This window comes from Felis catus, chromosome B3 (assembly GCF_018350175.1).
Source record: "Felis catus isolate Fca126 chromosome B3, F.catus_Fca126_mat1.0, whole genome shotgun sequence".
Taxonomy (NCBI): domain Eukaryota; kingdom Metazoa; phylum Chordata; class Mammalia; order Carnivora; family Felidae; genus Felis; species Felis catus.
Window position 1 is genome coordinate 8,471,165 of NC_058373.1, and position 23,494 is coordinate 8,494,658.

General features: G+C 37.4%; 1 protein-coding gene across 1 annotated transcript in view; it reads right to left on the bottom strand.

Annotated features, from left to right (window-relative positions):
• Nucleotides 1–2,597: 2,597 nt before the first annotated feature.
• The window catches only part of AGBL1 (AGBL carboxypeptidase 1), an 843,888-nt gene continuing 822,991 nt past the window's right edge, over nt 2,598–23,494 (bottom strand). The window contains exons 23-24 of the mRNA XM_045058839.1: nt 4,813–4,859; nt 2,598–3,923 (exon numbers count right to left, since the gene is read on the bottom strand). Coding sequence (XP_044914774.1) covers nt 4,823–4,859 — 37 coding nt within the window. The 3' untranslated portion in view covers nt 2,598–3,923; nt 4,813–4,822. The remainder of the gene's footprint in view (nt 3,924–4,812; nt 4,860–23,494) is intronic.

Here is a 23,494-nt window from a genome sequence, read left to right on the forward strand (position 1 = left end):
GTTTTATAAATGTGACTTGAATGGATGATTTAAAAACATAAGGTGGCTAGGCAAATTCCAAATATTTATGTTATTGTAGTATCATCACTATAATTATTGTTCGCTTTATGTATGAAATTAATCTTTAAAAGTTCTATATCTAATTGAATACTTGAATGCCATCAATTCAATTCACTTATGCAATAACCGCATTTGGGTGCACACGGGCCGGGTCCTCTGAAAGGCCATATGGATACAAAAGTGGACAAGAAAGTTTCTATCTGTATGGTAGTTATATTATAATCCAGCTTACCAAGTACTTCTATTTTTCCAGTAAAGAGAAGTTCTTATGTAGAAAATTCCACAAGTTACTACACTGAACATTTTTGAGGTGGATCAAGAGGCAAATGACATTGAAATTGCCCAGTTTCTAAACTTATCATCAAAACAGAGAGCAGTAGAGAAGCAGGGGGCATGCTTTTCTTTATTTTATAGATGAGGCAACCAAGACCATAAAGAGAAGGATTTTTTGAGCTTCCCTTTGTTGGGACCATCTTTCCTTCTCTTCTCAACCTGGAAAGCCCCCATTCATTCTTCAAGGCACAGACCCCATGTCCCTTTGAGAAAGCATTTCTAACTCCTCCAGGCTGAGTTGATTGCTTCGCCTGTACTTGATTCTGGCCTCTACTATAGCAATAAGAACAATCATCTGAAATTTTCCTGGGTATAAGAATCACGTAGGGTACTTTTTAAAAAACCCCAATCCATGGGCCCCATTTTGGTACAAGTGGATGGGAGTTTCTGATTCTCCATATGCATCACTGGAGAGTCTGTATCTTAAATATGAATCTGAGGGAACTGTCAGGAGACATGGAAAGCATTAAATTAAACCAGAATTCAAGGGTGCCTGGGTGGCTCAGTTGGTTAGGCCTCCGACTTCAGCTCAGGTCATGATCTCACAGTCCATGAGTTTGAGCCCTGTGTCAGGCTCTGTTCTGACAGCTAAGAGCCTGGAGTCTGCTTTGGATTCTCTCTCTCTCTCTCTCTCTCTCTCCTCTCTCTCCTCTCTCTCTGCCCCTCCCCTGCTTATGTTCTCTCTCCGTCTCTCAAGAATAAATAAATGTGAAAAAATTTAAAAAAAAAATTAAACCAGTATTCAGCTAACATGCTTTTGGCTGCAAGGAAGCACACATTTAGTTTAGACTGGGTTAAGCAATAAAGTTATTTATTAGCTCATATAAGATGAAGTCCAAATGCAGAGCAAGATTCAACTAGTTGCTTAATTATGTTATCCAAAGCAGTTTCTCTCTCTCTCTCTCTCTCTCTTTTCTCTGCTATCAACAGCTTTAACGTCTTTAAGCTAGTTTCACTTACGGGTATGGAACGGTCTTTTCAGACAAACCAAACGCTGGGGAATTTTTTTTTTCCTACCAAAAATCTCTAGAAAGTCACTTCTAGTGTTTCAATACCCCAAAGTGGCTTAGACCCACATTCATCCCTGAATCCATCAATAATAATGAGGTGGTGGGGGTGAGATTAGCATAACTGACTAGGAATAATCAGCACTGGGAAATCAGCCATAATGCTTTAGGAATCTGTAAAGAGGTGTATTTGCACACATCTGGTCTTCTCCACTAGAGCATTTTTAACTGAGGTCAAGAATCATGTTGTATTTATGTCTGTGTATGTGTAACACCTCGCACAGAAGGTATTCAGTCAGACTTTGCTGAATGGATGTTTGTATGAATCACATACTTGCTGGAGGCAGAAATGGTAGACCCAAGTGTTTTCACTCTCATGGCATTGCTCTTACACACTGTGATTGAAGGAAGTTCCTTTAAGCAGCCTGTGATACAAAGGAAGTAGGAAGGTGGAAATGGTATTCGAGACAGGCCTCCTCGTTCAGCTATTCCCCTACTGAGCCTGGCAATACAAGTGATAAAATAACTTCTCTGCCTAAAATGTCCAGGAGTGTGAAGCATTGAAATATCAGGGTCCTTTTCTGTACCTCTCCCTTCTTCTGATTCTGCCTTTGTAATGGACTTTATAATCACATATCCGTTAATCCGAACACTTCTTAGGAGGTAATCATAATAACTCGCCTAGATCTAATGTTGTCGAGAAACATTTTATGGCCCTAGGATACATTTTCATCCAAGTTATTAAAGTCCAATTACATCATGTTTTCTTCCAAGGAATGCCAAGTACTTGAGGGACATTATTGCAGTCAATCTCACTCGTCTCTTGGAAATAATTTACACAGATATAGCCTTGATATTGCAGATAGAGCCCTCTGCTCTTCCTCCCCAAAGAGATGGGAAAATGTACTTGTTTGCCTAAGATCACACAATAGAGCCATACAGGGGGGTATGGGGATGAAAATGGAAATTCTCTTTTTCCATTAGCTAATACACGTAGCCTTCCTTCATGAAATCATCAGATCTGTATAGTGTGCTTTTGATGAACAAGAACCTACCATGTCAAGTGGTCAGGTAAATTTCACATACAAGGAATAAAACTTTAAGTTTTCTAAGAATAATTTCTGGGCTGTATCATGACTCATATCACAAGTGCCTGTCTTAAACCAACCAGACTGTTAGAAATAATCATGAGAGAACTAAGAATTATAGTATTTATTATTTCTTAGTATCTATGATATTTTGGGGTAGATTAAAGCCATTTTATAGGACCAACAACAACCCCTGAAAGATAGACTGTTCTTTCTCTAAGACCTGAAGATCAGATGCTGTTATGATGTGGACAGTCATTCAGATGAAAAGGGATGGTCCCAGAACTCAGACCAAGTGTGTCTGTCCAAAGCTGAACACCTCTCTCCGACACCATACTGCTCTGGAATATTTGAAATGGGGATTTGGCAGAAGTCTATTTTGTTGAATTTGGACAAGTCACTTAATGTCTCATTGAGTGAAATTCTTCAAATGAAGGCAACTTCCTCCGCTCCAATTGTGCAGGTGGACAACCTCCACAAGTCCTCTAGAAGGAAAGGACTCCAACAGGAGGGGCAAATCCTTCTCATCAACTGGACTCAGAAAAGGTGTGTAATCATTGTTACAAGATCACCTGCAGGTGTCTTAGGACACTGCCTATTTTTTTCAATCAGAATAAATCCTTGGAAATCCTGTGGAAAAGTCCTCCAATACAAAAGAATATTCAACTTCTTCCTTTGCTGTAAACTAGGTTGAAGTATTTTCTGTGTTGTTGAAAGGCTCAAGCCACTTCTAAACAGCAGGCATTTCTGCTACAGTTGTTGTAAAGAAAGCAGGACCCCAGTGGGCACAGAGCAGTAAGTAAGCTCCATAAAGCCTAAGATGAACACAATACCAATGGAACATCCAGTGAGAGAGCAAAGAGAGCATGGTGTCAGCTTAGTTTCACCCAGCCTCTTTATCTTGCCAAACCTTTCAGATAATAGAGCACGCATATTTAAATTCAAAAGGGTTTTTATGATTATTTAATAAAACAGGGATGAAGTAAGCAAATAACTGTTGAGAAGTAACATTTAATTTCCAAGAGTGCCCTGAGAGACATATCATGGAGTGAAGCCATTGCAATTACTTGGAAATTCATTGTCAGGACCATTAAACTAATTTCAGGCTACAGGAAAGTACCCAACAGTATCATGAAGTAGGTGCAAGTGGCCCGGGTCAGAAAATAAACATTGTAGCAACAACATACAGGACTGGGTGGAGGGTTAGAAATTCCAAATCAAAGGCAAAATATTCAGCCAATTATCTCCCAGCTCAGGATCTTAAAGCATCAAAGTGCAGGGCTGGAAAGAGATTTGAGACACCCTCAAGGGCAATCAGTTCCCACTAGGTAAGAATATATTTCAACCATACCAAACTGATGGATTTTGACGTGTTTTTAATTTCAGGTTTCACTTTTTATTTCGCTTCTAGCTCCCCGTCTGGTCTGCTCCGCTGCTGCAAATGCCAAAAATAATATTTGTCATTGACCACACTGGACATGTTTAGGATGGGATTTAAAAATGGCTCCTCCCCCATTTTAACACCAATATTGTACAGAGGAAATGGCAGAATACAGCCCCAGCACATTCAGCACTGTTTCCCTCTCTTCCAAATCTCTCATCCTTCCTTTGTTCATCACTGGTACCCAAGTCCTTCTTACCAGCTGACGGCAAATAATTTCCTTCAAGACAAACCATCATGTCTAATTCAATGGTGTATCTCTACCCTCCACCCCACTGTATGTATGTATGTATGTATGTGTGTATATATATATAGATAGATAGATAGATACACGCATATATATATAGATAGATAGAAAGAGAGAGAGAGATTAAATGCATTTAATTCAACATATTTTACCTGTATAATCATTTTAGTTGCCCCCTTCAAAAGGAAGAAAGTACTCAAAAAAATAATTGATATGGAAATAGAAAAATCAAGAAATTAGTTTGATGTTACTATATCCTTATTGGAATTTTTTACCTTGCTTGGGCTGAATACTGATGTAGTCATATGTGTGTGTGTGTGTGTGTGTGTGTATGCAAAATATTTGCAAACACACATATATATTCACATATATATACATTTGTGTACACATACATATACTCAAAGGCACTGTAAGAAATTAATATAAAGGGTCACCTTGATTTAAAACAGTATTTCTGAGCCTGTTTTCCTTCTCAGCATTTGTATTTCTAAATAGAGCTATCTCTGTTAAAAATTAGAGAAAGTAGCCTCTATTGGGTCTTTTATAAACCTCAACAGAAGAAAATTAAATTGGCTATTGTTTTTTTTTTTAAGTTTCACAGTGAGATAGCTTTAGGAAGGTAAATGGAATACGTACCAGCTTGTTCTCATCTTGAAAACTTTGATGACTCTTTTATAGATTTTCTGCAAAGTAATTAAAGTCCAATTAATTGGAAAAATATACACAATGGGTATTCTGAATATTATATCTCCAACGGAAGCAACTTTTATTACCTTAAACGAGTGGCTGAGCCAATGTTGCAAGTTTAAATTCTGAGCTCCTAAGCAAATAACTCAAAAAACACACTCTTGCACTTTGCTAGCTTCCAAATAAACCCATCTCCGGTCGAGAGGTTCCTCACCCGCTTTGGGAATCCATTTTGGAGCAATCAGTCTGGGCAGTATGCTGGTATCCCGTTCGTATCTAATGGCCACACATGCAGAATTTTGCTGTAAATACAATGATTTTCAATGGACAGGAGAAATTGACCACTGACAGGAATCCAAGGGGAATATTTCTATGACACACACACAAAAAATTATCAATGAGTTTTGATGTGTTCTCGGAACCTAGACTTTTACTTCCCAAACATAAATTCAGCCGTTGGCTACACAATGCCCCTGTTTTTCTCCCATTTATGCTCTATTTGTAAATAATAGGAGTTGCCTTTACAATTCCATATTCTGAATGGATCAACACACTAAGGCTTTCTTTTTCATTCATATTCGGTCCAAAGGAGTCAATATGGGACTCAGCCCATGCTCTAGGCCAACCATTCAGGGACTCAGGCTGCTCTTATCTGGTAGCCCTTCTTCAAAACACAGCTCAGCGTTTCCCAGTTATAACCCAGCTGGCAGATGGGAGAGAGGAGACACATGGGGAAGACACACTTAGGTACAACTTTTATTATTTAACTGTAAACAAATCACTTTCACTCACTCTCCATTGGCAAGAACTGCTCACATGGTCTCTCTCCCCTGTAAGGGAGTCACACAGTTTGCCTCGAGAGGAAGAGGAAATGTGTTTGCTAGACATCTCGCTGGGCTCGGCTACGTTTTCTAGGCTTTGCCTCTGTTTGATCTGTTCTTTTCCATTTTCTAGCTCTCTTCCACCTTCACCAAAGAAATCTATCATGGGAAGATGATGATCCAAATGTTTTTTTTCTTTATGACTTCCATTATTCCCCTTTATGAAGGTAACACAGACTCAAGTTTCAGATTGAACAGACATCATTCTGAGTCTACCACACTACAAGAAATTGCCATCTACCTTAGGCCATTTAATGTAGAAGCAAACATTATAATCTGAGTTTTAAGATGAGAAATCTGAGGCCCAGGAATTGACGAGCCATATACAGAAGGTAATTTGTGGAGTTAGCTTTCCAATTTGTTCCCGAGATGGATTTACTAATACATCTAACTCAGCCGATTCTTTTACCAGCAAACATTTTATTTTGTTTTATTTTGTACCCAGTTATTTTCTTAATCCCTTTCTCGTTTGCACTCCTTCTTCCAACTTCTTATCTAGTTATCTCTAAACAAAACACCTCACTCTGTGTATCCCTATTCATGCCTGTTGTGAATGAGAATAGTACCAGCAATATATTTGTATCAAGAAAAAGTATGTTGTTTTGTAAAGAAATTAGAAGTAACAATATATGGTTAGTGGTAGCAGTTTTGAAAACTCTTACAAAAGCCCAGAATCCTCACAAATTTTCTGTCACAGCTGACTTTCTTGAGGAAATAATTTAGTTAAGCAATTTATTTTTCTCTTATGGGGGTTTATTTCGTTGTTGTTGTCTAATATGTATCATTTCTAGTGTCTGGCATTCTGTTAGTTGCATTACAAATGTATAGCATTTCAGCTGCATTATTGTTACCTATATTTCTAGCCAGCCTAAGAACCTCTCAGCAATGTAAAACATTGCCTTCCTGGAAAAAATGAGTAGGAAAAGAAATTTCTTGCAACAGATTTTGAAAAAAAAATTGGACACCATCTCTGTGGCTCTTTTTTGAATTCTTTCTATAACTTCATTAGCCAACTGATTCTTAGGCAACACTAGAGAGTTCAAACTGATTTTCTACCTCCCCTAGAGTATTATTTCTGTATATCACAACTTAGACCCTGTTAACATTATTTCACCTTCTCTTGTATTTTGGAGGCCAGTTTCACCTGTGTTACCTAAAGCTCAATCCCCTATCTTATTCCTGACACATGGAACCAGGACTCACAGAGGTCTCTCTTTCCTTTTTTCCTATTCCCATTTTCATAGGATCTAGTTCAGGTTTTGGAATCTTGGCTCTGTGTGGTATTGGGCAGGCTAGGCTAATTTCTCTCAGCTACTGCTTTTTCGATATCTTTGCAATGTAGAGTCATGCCTATATGTCAACCGAAGCCATACCTTGCAGAATGGTTGTTAAGGCCAAAGGAGGTTCTGTGCATCAGGCAGCTCTCTTCCAATGTCCAGTACAGAGATGACACTCCACAAACATGACCATTCTGTATTCATTATCTATTGCTATATAATGGATTATAATAAATTTAGTGGCTTAAAGCAATGCACACTTATTATCTCATACTTGCTGTGGATCAGAGTCTGGGCATGACTTATTTGAGTCTTCTATTTCAGAGTTTCCAAAAGGCTATAATTAAGGTATTGGTCTGGTCTGGAATCTTATCTAAAGGCACAATGGGGAAAGAATTCATTTCTAGGCTGATGTGGTTGTTGGCAGAATTCATTCTTCAAGGGCTGTTGGACTAATGGCCTCAGTTCCTGGATGACTGTTAGACAGAGGCAACCCTTAATTCCTTGCCTCTTCAAGATGGCAGTTTGCTTTATTAAAGGTAGCATGGGGGACAGTCAACAAAGAGACTCTGCTAGCAATATGGAACTTACAATCTCTTATAACCATTCACTAAGGTGAGATCCCACCATCTTTGCTATTTTCTATTATTTGAAATCAAGTCACTAGGCTGGCTTATGCTTAGGTGGGGGGGGGATCAAACACAGCATACATATCAGGAAGTGGAGACCATTAATCACCATCTTGAAGCTGTCCAACATACTTCACAATCATATTTCCCCTAAACTTTAGCTTCTGCTACGTCTTCGCCAATATATCGAGTATTTAGTATATGAAAAGATATGAAATATGTTTCCTGTCATTTACAAAACTCATAGTGAAGGAGTTTTTATTCATTCTTCCATTAAGCCTCTTTTACAAAAGAAGCAGAGATATTAAAAGAATGGACTTTACAAACACGCTCAATGGCTTTCTGTGTGATTTAATGATCCGGCATGGGGAACCCATGAAGAAGAAAATCCAGCAAGTCAATCAATCATAAAATCAGAGACTCCAGGCCTGGAGGACACAGTCTATCAACCGATCAATCAATACCCATTGTGCACTTGCTGTTTTCAAAACCTTTGCTAATTGCCAAAGTCCAGAGTCTGAAGGGGGAGAAGAACTACCACAATTGAAAAGGAGCTTGATAAATTAAAGCTGAAAATTAATTTAGCCCTCAATTATTTTGATATATAAACAAATGTTGAAGCCAGCTCCTTAGAGGCAGGGGAAAATGAAGGAGAGGATACTGCAGGGAGCGATGGAAAAAAAACCCGGCAAAACTGGAAGAATGCTGGGAAGAGAGGGCATTGCCAGGAGGCCACAGGGGCCCAGCGACTCTAATTAGGGAAGTTGGCCAAGCATTTGGTTCTCTGTATGGAAATGAGAGGGAGGCATACACAGTTAGACTCTGGAGTGCCATGGGACCAGGAAATATGATTACACCACATACAAATCATTTAAGTTCAGAAGAAGGTTAGAGGAAGAGGGGCCAGGTTCATTCAGAGATGCATAATTGAACAAATACAAATCAAAACAGCAAGCAAGAAAAAAATCAGCCACGGAATTCTTTTTTTGTTTCTTTGTATTTTTGTTTTCAACTGCAGCTCTATAGAGATGGTAAGATCAGGATTTTCGAAAAACAAGTTTAATAATGGATTTTCTGTACATGCCTTTCCTAAATAATTCTGGAAGCTAAATATACACTGAAGCATTAAGAGAGAATAAAAAGAAATATTCAGTGTTTACAAGTTTGGGTGTGTTTTATTTTTAATAGTGCTGAACTCAAAGTTTCCTCATTCTGGTTTATGTAAAAGTCAAAAAGTGTCAGCAGTGTCATTAGTATTGGATTTTAAATGATTTTATCAGTCAAAACCATGCATTAGGCTTTCAAGTAAAAAATGGCAGATTAATCCAATGTACTTATTTTTCCTCTATTTTAAAACCTATTGAAGTGACAGCACATGTTTAATAAAAGAAATGAAAACCAGCAATTTGACTCCTAGGTATACTCCTAAAAGAAACTTCATACATATGTTCAGAGAAAGACGTATAATACTAAGTTCATATCGGCCTTATTCATATAATCCCAAACTGAACACTATCTAAATGCCCAGCAACAGTAGAAAGTATAGACAAAGGGGTAATAATTTCATGTTGATAACATGTGCAACTATGAGAACAAATGAAGTAAATACATGTAACAGTATGGGGAAATCTCCAAATATGAGGCTGAAGTTCCTTGAAGACACAAAATATATAATATAGGAACCTGCTTGTATAAAGCATTCAAACAGACAAAACTAATATGGTGTCAGGAAGCGGATGCCATGGGCAAGGCGAGAGCTAGTCATGATACACGCACAGAAGGAAGGTTTCTGAGATATCTGTTAAGTGTCTTTTTCTTAACTTGTGAGCTGGTTATACAAGTGCACTCTTTCTACAAATTAATCAAATTGGGACCCCTGGATGGCTCAGTCGGTTAAACGTCCAACTTGGGCTCAGGTCATGATGTAGCGGTTCATGAGTTCGAGCCCCGCCTTGGGCTCTGGGCTGACAGCTCAGAGCCTGGAACCTGCTTTGGATTCTGTGTCTCCCCCTCTCTCTTCCCCTCCCATGCTCACACTCTGTCTCTGTCTCTCTCTCAAAAACTGAATAGAGCATTTTTAAAAAATTAAAAATTAATCGAGTTACATGCTTATATGAAAGTTTACGTATATGTATGTTTTATTAACAAATTAGGTATGTTCACAAATGAATAAATACATAATCATTAGCAGGGCTGGAAAGATGGGAGGGGTGCCGTCAGCCTATGTGGCCCTTGTAGCATTTGTAAGAGATGGAAAGCTGATGGAAAGAGCAGAAGAGACAATAAAATACCTGGGAGCTGAGAAAATTGCTAACACATGCAAGTGAAGGAGAGAATCTTTAAAAAGTGATTTTTTTTCCATCAGAGTTCAGAATAATCTCAAGATGACAAGCAGTGGTGTCATACAAACAGAACCTGGGGGCTTGAGAAAATGTCCTGCTACCAAGACTGAACAAGGCAGATTCTTGTTCACGATATGTAAAGATGACTGAGAATTCTCAAATATGCGAGGCCATCCACCTCTGTGAGAGAAAGCATGGAACCAAACACAGACAATTCGAACACAAGGCGGCGGGGGTGGGGGGGGACTGTTAACATTGAAAAAGGAAAGCTTAATGTAGCAAGGTACTATTCACATAGTCGGAAACATTCCTGGCAACGTGCAGTCTTTCAGGTCAGGGGAAATTTCTTCTATTACATCTTCACATACTTTTCCTCTCTGTTCTTTCCTTGTGGAAATCCTATGGAGAATGTTCTGAAATTTTATTTTTGTTTATATATATATATATATGTGTGTATATATATATATATATATATATATATCATTTTTTAACATTTATTTATTTTTGAAAGAAAGAGAGAATGTGAGCGAGGAGGGGCAAAGAGAGAGGGAGACAGAGAATCCCAAGCAGGTTCTGTGCTGTCAGCATGGAGCCGTGTGGGGGGGGCTCCAACTCACAAATTATGAGACCATGACTTGCGCCAAAGTCAAGCGCGGGATGCTGAACCGACTGAGCCCCCCTGGGGAATCTTTGCTTTTGTTTTAAACATGGTCTATGTCTCCTACAAGGCTTCTGCTTCAGGAGCTTCACAGGGGCAATGTTGGATCTGTTTGGCTATGAATTGTGGTCTCATTGACATGAGTGGGCACGTTATCCTCTGTAGGCCTCAGTGTCTTCATCTTTAAAGCAAAACATAATACAGGGATTATAGTATGGACTAAAGAAAATATGTAACAAAGTCTTCATCCTAACAACAAACATAAAGCTACCTTTCCACCAAAATATTAACTTTGTGCTAGGTAAACACCGGTTTAAAAAAGAAAGTTTAGGGGAGCCTGGGGTGGCTTAGCTGGTTAAGCACCTGACTTTGGCTCAGGTCATGATCTCATGGTTCATGTGTTCGAGCCTCGCATCGGGCTCTGTGCTGACAGCTCGGAGCCTGGAGCCTGCTTCGGATTCTGTGTCCCTCTTTTTCTGCCCCTTCCCCGCTCACGCTGTTTCTTTTGCTCTTAAAAATAAACATTAAAAAAAAAGTTTATTGTATTCTACTTTCCTTTTCATCTGGTAACAAATTTTCATTTCACCTGACAACATCAGTCGTTTCTGAGCATTACTGAGGCGGAGAAAGAAAACAAAGTTCAGTATGGCATGGACATTATGTTGTAACGTCAGCTTGCAAGGTGACTAATTGGAATATTTAGATGGATTCTTGGAAAATGTTTTGATGACATAAAATATAACAGAGTGCACATGCTATTTGAATATAACTTTGTTAGCATATCTTCTCTAATCACTTTTCTTTTTGCTCTTCATTTAATTCTTTAAATTATTCTTTTCTAATTTTTTTTTAAGTAGGCTCCACACCCAGCATGGGGCTTGAACTCATGACTCAGATCAAGACCTGTACTGAGATCAAGAATTGGAGGCCCCTCAATTCTTCAAATTCTTCTCTGGTGAAGATACACACTGATCCATTGCCTAGAAATACATGTTTCACTTCCTCAAGGGCTAGAAAGTCTTTAAAGTCACGAGTATGACCTCAACAACTACCGACCATTTCAGACTTAACTCTTTCCATGGCTTGAGGTAGAACACTATGGCAGATGGCATCTCGTTCTTTTATCTCTCTTTTCTATTTTCAATTGAATTAAATTAAATGCGTATTTACCACCTCCTTCATTGTTTAGGATTCTCAATATTGTTCAAGTGAAATTTGGTGCCCCAAATTCCTAAAAACCATCTTAGTTCTAAAGCTAGGTCACCAGAAAGCAATCTAATCCACAATTTTTCATGTAGAGAACAAGTTTCAGCTTCTCACACAAAATTCCCATCTGACTACTTTGATGCAGCAAACTTCCTCTGTTGGAGGTCTCCACGGGCCCCATCTTTCATTTCAGAACTAAACTAAACTCTCTCTCTTTGAGAGAGACAGACAGAGAGACAGAGTGTGATTAGGGGAGGAGCAGAGAGAGAGGGAGACACAGAATCTGAAGCAGGCTCCAGGCTCTGAGCTGTCAGCACAGAGCCTGACACGAGGCTCGAACTCACGAACCGTGAGATCAGGACCTAAACTAAAGTAGGGTGTTTAAACGACTGAGCCACCCAAGCACCCCTGGAACCCATAGAACCTTTGAGTTCGTGTAGAGCTCATATTAGGATCAGTATCTCAAAATTTTCTTCTCACACCCACCTCCCCAGAGGAATCTGATTTTTCTTAATGTTGCCCAGTAAAGGAGGGTCTAAAAAGTCACCTCTCAAAGGCAGACCAGTGCTAATAAAATGGTTTAAAAAGAAAGCATACAAAGAAGAGGATATGATATTTGGAGTGGAGATTCTTTAAGAGCCTGGCTGCAGGCATAAGCAATTGTTTGGATTCAGATCCTAACGTGTGTGTGTGTGTGTGTGTGTGTGTTTCCTCCAAATTTTCATTGATGAATACCATATGTAGAGAAAAGTGTACGTAGCACAATCATAACTGTAAAGCTCCCTGAACAAATTGAGCATGCCCATGTAACAAGCAGCCAAATTAAAAAGAAATAGTATACCAGCTCTGTCCTTAGAAACTCCCCCCATGGCTGCCTTCAAGTGACTACATCCACCCAATGCAGGGGCTTCTCCTGTTGGTTGTGGAAGAACCGGCAGGTTTGCTTTTGAAACTTTGTTCCCTTGCCTCCCAACAACAAGGCTTGGGAAAATTTGGTTTAACCTGTTCATCTTCCTCATCTGCCATGTGGAGGAGTTTAATAGCAGTGTTATAGCCTGGGGTGTGGTTGATGCTCAATAAGGATTTGGAATATAGATCTAAAAGGAAAACAGGAGTTGCTATACAAAATGTCTTGGAATAAATTGTGACTCAGAGGAGAGAAAATACCAACCTGGCTACTTAGGAACGTTTGTATCCAGTGAACTATGATCATCCACATTGCTAATTAACGCCCATTTATTCTACTTCTCCTTTGTATTACAGTTAGGGCACAGTGTTGATATTTTGAAGCTACCTGTGCAGAATGTTACATCACTTTTGCTTTTTATCTCAGGATAATAAAAAATTTATAAATGTTTGCCATTAAAAAGGGTGTTTATCCTTACTGGGGTGAGGACAACTTCTCTATTTAAATTGTTCCACCCACTCGCTGTGCTGGGAACACGTTCAGAATGTTCACGCCTCTTTGCATGTCTCAAGCCAATCCTTCCATTTGAAATGATCACCTGGAAGGAAACCATGACTTGATAATAACCGATTTGAAAAAAAAAAAAAAGGCAGGAACAGAAGTTGTCCTGAAATGTGTCAGACGGCCATTGTACAGTATTTAGCAGTTTAGACATGGTTCAAGCTGTTGTTGATATTGGAAAGGCTTGGAACTAGAGATGATGGTGAAAATCACTGCACAGAGCACAAAAGGAGGCAAGCCTGGTTGGCAAGAATATTCAAACACAGGCAGGCAGCAGCCCTGTCCCCATGGCGATCTGGCCATTCATGGCAATACACCCTGGATGAAGGAAGTGACAAGCCAAGTGCAGTGTCAACACCTGCCCAGTAGGCTGGACTTTAGTAAAGGGTGTTAGTTGCTGTGGATTCTGGTCATTGGGACATAAATCTAATAACATATCCAGTTCTGTGTTCAGCACAGTAAGCTAAACTGTGATTTGCTGCAGGATGAGAGTGAAAGGCAGAAGATTTCAGGTTGAATGGGAATCCATTTTTGCATTAACCAAACATTTGCTGAGTATCTAACATGTCCCTGGTAGAGAGAAGATGCAGGAGAAAACAAAGATGACAGTCTTGGCCTACACCCAGCTAGTAGGATCTTTTCAGTTAAGATTTAATTCTGGGGAACCTGGGTGGATCAGTTGGTTAAGCGTCCAACTTTGGCTCAGGTCATGATCTCACGGTTTGTGAGTTCAAGCCTCCATCAGGCTCTGTGCTGACAGCTCGAAACCTGGAGCCTGCTTCAGATTCTGTGCCTCCCTCTCTCTCTCTCTCTGCCCCTCCCCAGCTTGTGCTCTTTCTCTCTCTCAAAAACAAATAAACATAAAAAAAAAAAAAGATTTAATTCCAAGAGTGCCGAGCCAGGTAGGGCTGAGACTGGGATTCTGGATGTCCTTGATGATTAATGAAAGATTGATACTGACCAGAACTCAAGGAGAAACCATAAGTAGACAAAGTTGGGAGTTCAAGGCAGAGAATTGATGCAGATCTAAACAGGCTTGTATCCTCATCCCTCTGTCTATATAGAGCATATGCAGTATTCACCATCAAATTCAAATCTTAGTTTCTTTCCAAAGTCCTCTCTGGTCTCTGGTCTCTCAGTGAAAAGTCATTTTTCCTTCCTCTGAAATTATGTCTTTTTGACTAGGTCATTCTTATGGAATATGCCCTTACATTGCCTTTGTCTTTCATTATATGTGTGCATTTTACCTTGCTAATCTTACTGTAAACTACAAATCAGAGGCCATTTATTATAATACTATTTGCCCCCAAGTTTCCTAATATAGTTCTCTATTCATAACCTATTTCCATAAATATTTAGAGCTATGTTCAGCTGGAGCACAAATGTCTGGGTTTGTCTGTTCCACATTCTGATCTAGTCCTTGCAGACCATTTAGACTTGATTTTTCAGCCCACTCACCAGATCTCCCCAAGTCTTACAAATTGTAAGTACACACCCAAATTCAGAGATGTGGCTACCTAATATATGCTGTTTAGGATTTTGAAAAATTCTCAACCTTTATATACAATGTATATATTGCATCATATGCTAGATAACATATAATCACTTAAAACATGTAATATTGCATATAACTATATGTGTTATAAATCTACATCATATAAGTATATAATATAAATGTATACATATGTGTGTATATAAGTATGCACATATTTGGTATATTTACATATAATGCATGTACATATTATATGCATACCTATCTACAAATAAGTGTATATATATATATATATGTTTGTGTATACACATAGAATATTTTTATACACATGTACATTTCATATACCTAAAATATTTTCTTCTGTATTTACTGCTATTTTATTCTCTCTTAAACTCTAGTTCCCTAAGCATTTGGAAAACCATTAAAAAAAAAAAACTAAAGATAAATCTGAGATGAACAAAAAATACCTAAGGGATCTGGAGGACTTCACTCTTGGGGAAATGATAGAAATGACCAAGTGTGCGTAAGCAGCTAGGACGCTGAGGGAATTTCAGAAGCGTGTGATTGACAGTTTTCTGCAAGAAATAAAACGTGGTCTTTGGTGCCATCACACTAGCAATGCACAGAGCTTCATTTGAAGAAGAAGGAGGTGGAGGAAGAGGAAGAAGAGGAGGAAAGGAGTTTTCTATCATTCAGCCAAGAACATTCAGATTCAGCTTTCATTTTAAATAGTAATCATTCTGTGTAAACAGAGCAGGAGAATACAGCAAGAATCTCAGCTTCTCTACTTCTTTGTCTACCTTCTGTCTATTACAGAAAAGCTCACTGTGACTCTCAGACTCAGGAAAACTAGGTATCCCTTTTAAAATATTGATTAACAGTAACAATAGAATAAATTTTATAATTCTACTCCTTTTCCATTAGCTTCAATAAGGGATCTTCTTGTATTCTTTCCAAGAGTGGAAATTTCTATCCTAAGCAACACATCTTTAATAACAATTAAAGCTTCTTTGGCCCTCCCCACTGGGGCCTCAGGCAACATGTAAACCTCCCCCCATTGAGTTCTTCTGTGTCAGCTTGTGGCCTGGGACACTTCCCTAGTGCTATCTTTAGAGGTAGACCTTGTTTGTTGTTTCTGGGCCACCAGTCTATCCCTTGACCCTTTTAAAACATGAACAGGTGGGGGTGGGGGGACGCCTGAGTGGCTCAGACTGTTAAACATCTGACTTCAGCCCAGGTCATGATCTCACAGTTCATGAGTTCATGAATTTGAGCTCCGTGTTGGACTCTGTGCTGCCAGCTGGGAGCCTGGAGCCTGCTTAGGATTCTGTGTCTCCCTTTCTCTCTGCTTCTCCCCAGCTCACGCTCTGTCTTTTTCTGTCTCTCTCTCTCTCTCAAAAGTAAATAAAACATTAAAAAATAAAATAAATAAAACACAAACAGGTATTTCACCTCCCTGTACCTCAATTTAATTGCTTTTAAATCAGAAATTAAAACAATGATAGCAGTTACCCTCTGAAATTGTTAGGAGTGAATGAAATGTGTATGTATTTACATAGCCCTTAGCAGAGTACCTGGAAAATACTAATGTTATAAAAATATTTGCTGGGGCGCCTGGGTGGCGCGGTCGGTTAAGCGTCCGACTTCACCCAGGTCACGATCTCGCGGTCTGTGAGTTCGAGCCCCGCGTTGGGCTCTGGGCTGATGGCTCAGAGCCTGGAGCCTGTTTCCGATTCTGTGTCTCCCTCTCTCTCTGCCCTTCCCCCGTTCATGCTCTGTCTCTCTCTGTCCCAAAAATAAATAAACGTTGAAAAAAAAATTAAAAAAAAATATTTGCTATTTTTAGGGACATTCAGTATATGCACAGAATCCACACCTTTTTTCCTTACCCAAGTAACCTTCCTCTGTCATCTGTAGTCTTGCATCAACTTCTTAACTTCCTGCTTGCTTCTACCTCTGACCTCTTACATTTTCCCCATCTTGCACAAAGAAGGTAGAGTACTGTATTAAAGATTAAGTCACACTCCAAGTCTCCAGTGTTTTCTCTACTTCAGAAAAACAGCCTAGTTCTGACCATGGTGAAGACCCTATGAGGAAGCATCTGATTGTTCAGAACCTACATAATTTGACATTCTGCTGCTTCTTTGACTTTATCCACTACCACTCATACTGTTACTGCTCCCTCCCCTAGTCACAAAGACCAGCCGGTCCTCTGTGTTTCTGCTGCGGGGCCCTGACACTGCCCATTACCGTTGCCTAGAAAGCTCTTCCTGCATATATACACACAGTTCATTTTCTTACTCCCTTCTAGTCTCTGTTGAAATGTCATTTTTATCAGACAGGACATTCATAATTTTTTTTAATGTTTATTTTTGAGAGAGAGACAGAGAGAGAGAGAGAGTGAGGGGAGGGAGGAGCACAGAGAGAGGGAGACAAAGAATCTTAAGCAGGCTCCAGGATCTGAGCTGTCAGCACAGAGCCTGACGCGGGGCTGGAACCCACGGACCTCAAGATCATGACCTGAGCGGAGGTTGGACGCTCAACAGACTGAGCCACCCAGACCCTCCATCAGACAGGACATTCATAAACACCTGCTTCAAAACGGAGAGCTAAGGGTGGAACGCTGTGGTCTGAATGTTTGTACCCTCCACCCCCAAATGTAAATATTAAATGCCCACCATTTGAGGACACAGCAAAGAAGACCCCACTCCGGACCAAGATAAGGGTCTTCACCAGAATGAGACCGCACTGGTGCTTTGAGTTTGGACTTCCCAAATTCCAGAACTGTGAGAAATATCCTTTCTATTCTTTATCCACTTCCGGTCTGGTATTTTGTTACATCAGCCTAAATGGACTTAAGACAAGCACTTACCAATCTCTACCTTGTTTCATTTGTGTTTAAAACACTTATCGCCAAATGTCATCTTATATATTTGTGTGCTTGTTTCGTTTTGCTTTCTTCTAATAATGAAGGCTTTAATCATCACTCTTTCTTCTTCATTGTTGTGTACTTACTCCCAGATAATAGCAAAAATACCTGACACAATGAAGACAATGAGTGATTGCCGAGAGGAGAATCAAATTCAACATTGATTTAATTTTAGAAAACCTTTTAATGGTTGCTCACATTAACAGATGAAAGGGGGAGATCCTTATGATATTTCTTCAATAGAAGGGAAAAATGGATAAAATTTAGCATCTATTTGTAATAATAGTAAAACTCTCTTAAAACTTGGACTCTATAGAAGGAAAGTCTCTATCCTAATAAAGATTATCTATCAAAAACTCATTAGACTTTACAATAAACACTTAGAAGCACTGCTTTTAAATCAGAAACAAGCAAAAAAAAAAGCTATCACTTTTATTCAATATTCTATTGGAAGTCTTTACCAGTAAAGAAAAAAAGTAAGCAAATAAATCCTGATCATAAGGGAGAATATTAATAATATATACATAAAAGAAGCCTGGGGCTGTCAACAGTTAATTTACTGAAATTAAGAATTTAAAACTATTTAAAAAAAGAATTTAAAAAGTACAGTTAGGTTTCTGGATGTAAGACCAAAATAAAAAGTAAGGTGAAGTTTTTTTTCACCCCAAAGTTTTCTTATAACTCTTTTTTTTTAATTTTAAATTTATTTCTTTAAATTCAGGTTAGCTAAAGCATAGTGTAGTATTGTTTCGGGAGAGAACCCAGTGATTCATCATTTACATACAAAACCCAGTGCTCATCTTAACAGGTGCCCTCCTTAATGCCCATCACCCATTTAGTCCATCCCCCACACACACCTCCCCTCTAGCAACCCCCAGTTTGTCCTCTGTATTGAAGAGTCTCTTATGGTTTGCCTCCCTCTGTTTTTATCTCATTTTTCTTTCCGTTCCTCTATGTTCATCTGTTGTGTTTCTTATACACCCTCAATACACAATTACAAAATGTAATTTGAACATACCACTTGCATTCCCGAAATGTTAGAAACAATAACCTTGGGACAAGTCTAACAACAAAGATACATGGACAAAATGATAAATCCTTATTTAATGGTATTAAGGAAGGCAAAAGTAAATGATTTTTAATAGGTTTGCTCTATATTAAAAGAACTTAATTCTCTCCAAATTAATCTATACAATTTAATGCCATTACAGCCTAGAGCAGATATGAACAGGTATTTCAAAGACAAATAAAAATCCAGACTCAGCAAAAAAAAAATTACCAGCAAATGTTGGTGTTTGTTTACCAAGAAATAAAACCACAAAGGGATACCAGTTTGCATGAACTACACTGCAGAAAACAAACAAACAAACAAACACCCCAAACTTTAAAAGGCACATGATCCTAAGAGTTTGTATGCATATGACACATTAATCAGGTCATCTTGTTACACTTGTGTGAATGTAAATTAGTGCAACCACTTTGGAAACAAATTATCATCCTCTTGTAAAGCTGGAAAGGCTTTGCTGGTGTTTGTTGTTGGGCTTATCATTTATTTCCTGTCTTTTAGTCCAGTCCTAGTTTATGGTACTTATAAAAGTGTAAATATCGAAATCAATGGAACAGAATGGGGAGTCCAGAAATAGATTCAAACATATATGGTCGACTGATTTTCATAAAATATATTGAGGTAATAGAGGAAATGAAAGTGTTTTTCTTTTTAAGCAAATAGTGTTGAAACAATTGATGTCCATATAGAAAAAAAAATGAACGTCAACGGGTACCTCACATTGCATGTAAAAATGAACTCAAAATGAAACACAAGACTAAAGGTCAAAGCTAAACCTATAGAGCTTCTAGATAGAAACTTAGGAAGAAATTTTTATACAACACCGACAGCATTAACCATAAAATAAGGAGTTAAGTTGGACTACATTTAGGTTAAAAGCATTTCCTTTTGGAAAGACACCACTAGTAAAACTATAGGTAAGCCATAGAATAGGACAGAGTATTGGGAAAACACATAACTGATAAAAAATTACATCCAAGAAAAAAATTCTTAAAAACCCAAATAAGAACACGAAAAATTGAATAAATATGAGTTAAACAAGCCTACTACATGAACCCATCTAAGTATTTACCCAAAACGAATGAAAATAGATACCTACACAAAGACTTGTACTTAAATATTCCTAAAGGCTTTATTGACAATACGAAAAAATAAGATGCGATCCAAATACCCATCTCCTAGAGAATGGATGAACACAATGTGGTAAAATCAATCTATGCAATGGAATAGTATGTCACAATAAAAGTCGTAAACTCCTAAACCAGGTAACAACTGGATGAATCTCCATGGGTGAATCACGATGCTGAGTGAAAGAATCAGATATAAAAATGGTATGTTTCCATTTCTATAAAATCTGAAAGATGCAAACTAATGTATTTTGACAGAAGGCAGATCAGCTCTTGCTTGTGATTGGTCAGGATTGGAGGCAAGGATGGATTGCCAAGGGGAAAGAAAACTTTTCAGGGTGATGGAAATGGTCCATATATTTATGATGGTGGTGGTTTAATAGGTCAAAACTCATCCCATGTGCATTTTAAATGGATGCTGTTATTATATATAAATTTTACTTCAATGAATTTAATAAAAATGACATCATTAAGAAGATTAAAAGGCATGCCACTGACTGGAAAAACTATGTCTAATATATATAAGAATATACATTAAAAACATATATGTATTATATATAATATGTATGTGCCATATATATACACACAAAACTCTTGTATCCAGAATATATGAAGAACACTTTTAACTCAATAATAAAAATAGAACCTAATCTGAAAAAAAGGACAAATGATGTCAATAGACACATAACAAGGAAAATATATGAATGACCAATAAGCACAAGAAAAGATGCTCAACAGCATTCATCCTCAAGGAAAGCAAATTAAAATCACAGTAGCTAAAATTTTAAAAAAAGAAAAAAGAAACTAAACTTACCTAGTGGATAGAGATTAATGGAAGCATAGTGGTCTGAACGTAACATAATGCAAACACTTTGAAAATGTTGAGTTAAACATAGACTTTACATACACCAGTTACATATGGTAAGTTTTACATATAACACAAAAATTTCTCTTCTCTATATATAGCCAAGAGAAATAACAACATACACCTGCACAAAGTATATACTCATGCTTGTACATAAATATTTATAGTAAATATATTAATAATGGCTAAAAATAGTAGAAACAACTCAGCTGTCCATCAGCAGGAGAGTGGGTATGAAAATTATGGTGTGCAATGACATGCAAGTTAGAACTAAAAAGGAACTACCTACTTATACATGAAACAACATGGATAAATCTCAAAAACACCATGCTGTGCAAAAGAAGCCAGAGACACCAAGTATATAAATATAATGTAAGATTATATTTATATAAAAGTTTAGAACACTCAAAAAAATCTATGACAGCTTATCTTGGTTATTTGAGGGCACAGAGTTAGGGGGCTATTATTTGCAAAAGAACACACAGGAACATTTGGGGATAATGAACATGCTCTCTATCTTGATTATGGGAATATACACTTGTTAAAGCATACCCAACACTATGCTTAAATTTGTGTGCATTTTATTGTATGCAACTATGTCTTAATTAAATTGAATTTTAAAAACTCACAAGTGTGGTTAACATAAGAAAGAGTAAAGGGCATCCAGGAGGCTTCAAAGGCATTGGTGATATTTTTATTATCAGATGATATGGTGTGTATTCAGCACAAGGTTGTTTTAATATTTTAAGCCTTCTATATGTACACCATATCTGTACTTTGTATGGATGAAATACTTCATAATAAAAAAATAAATTAGCTGTGATCTGGGAGATGATAGTGGCCATGTGTATAACTGACAAATATTAATATACTGACTATATTAAAAATTCCTGAAAATCAATAAGAAAAGATAAACAATCCAATAAAAATTGGGCAAGATCTATGAGAAGGAAATTCAATGAAGAGGAAAGATGAAGGTCAATATACATATAAAAAGAAGCTCCACTCAATAATAGAGAAATGAAAATTAAAACCATAAGACACCTATGATCACAATCAGAATATCACTAATTAAAAGCTGTGATAATAGTACATTCTAATGAGGGAGAGGAATTTAAACTGGTAGAACCACCTTGAAAATCAAATTTCAAGTCAAGTTGAGAAAGGAGCATATTCTGATCTAGAGAAACTCCCACAGATACTCAAAGATATGTATAAATGTTCCTATCAGCAATGTTAACAATAATGAAACAGGAAAAGGGGAAAGAGGAGGAGGAGGAGGAAAGGAGGAGGAGGAGGTGGAAGAGGAAGAGGAGGAGGAGGAGGAGGAGGAGGAGGAGAAGAAGAAGAAGAAGAAGAAGAAGAAAAACAAGCTAAATGTCCATCAGCACTATACTTACAACGGAATACTATAACACAATAAAACAAATATGAATATGTGCAAATTTCAAATCACAGTGTTGGGTGAAAATATTGAAATATTGTTCTATACTTATGAGTGTATACCATATATATTATATGTATATATATTATGTAATATACATATACATATAATATATGGTATACCATATGGTATATTATACCATATAATATGAGTGTATACCATATATATTATATATACACATATATATGCATATATACACACATATATATATACATATATACACACACACATATATACACACATATATATACACATATATGTATACACATATATATACACATATGTGTATATATATGTATATATATGTATACACATATGTATATATGTATACACATATATGTGTATACATATGTATATATATGTATACACATATATATATGCATATACATATATATATGTATACACATATATATATGCATATACATATATATGTATACACATATATGTGTGTATACATATGTATATATGTATACACATATATATGCGTATATATATGTATACACATATATATGCGTATATATATGCATATATATATGTATAAAGTTGAAAACCATCCTAAACATTTCAGGATTGTATACTTATATAATTACGAAGAAATTCTTAGCAATGATAAACTTAGTGATAACATGAAGACAGTATCTTTTCCTAGTTAGGGAAGGATAAGAAGAATGTAATCAACACAAGGTTGATTCAACACAGGTGGCTTCAATCTTTTAGTGATAATTATTTCTTAAGCTGAACATTCATTATATGAGTGTTCGTTATGAAGGAAATAGAAGATGTAGGGAGTTGTCTGGTCTCAGGAAGCAGTCTTTGATGGATAAGATGTGCTTAAATTCTGCTTCTCCTGACACAACTCAGTCGAGATAGCTCTACAAGACTAATGGTTTGGAATGGTAATGGATTCTGATTTGTTCCAAGACCACTTTAGTTTTCCAGGGCACAGAAACTGGTCTTCTTAAGATACAGGTATAATATATGAGGATTCAAGTAGAAAGCTATTATATCAAGTAGAGATGATCATTTCAAGTTCACAAAAGTGCAGCTACACAAAAAGTTTCACCAATATCCTCCATTTGTGTGCCTAATAACACAGGAGCAATATTCATCACAAAAGTTTACATCATAACTATGTAAAGAACACTTACAAATCATAGAAAGAAAACCGATACCAACAAGATACATGGACAAAGCCCATGAACAAAATATTCAGAAAACAGACAAAAAGAGCTAAAAACCTATACAAA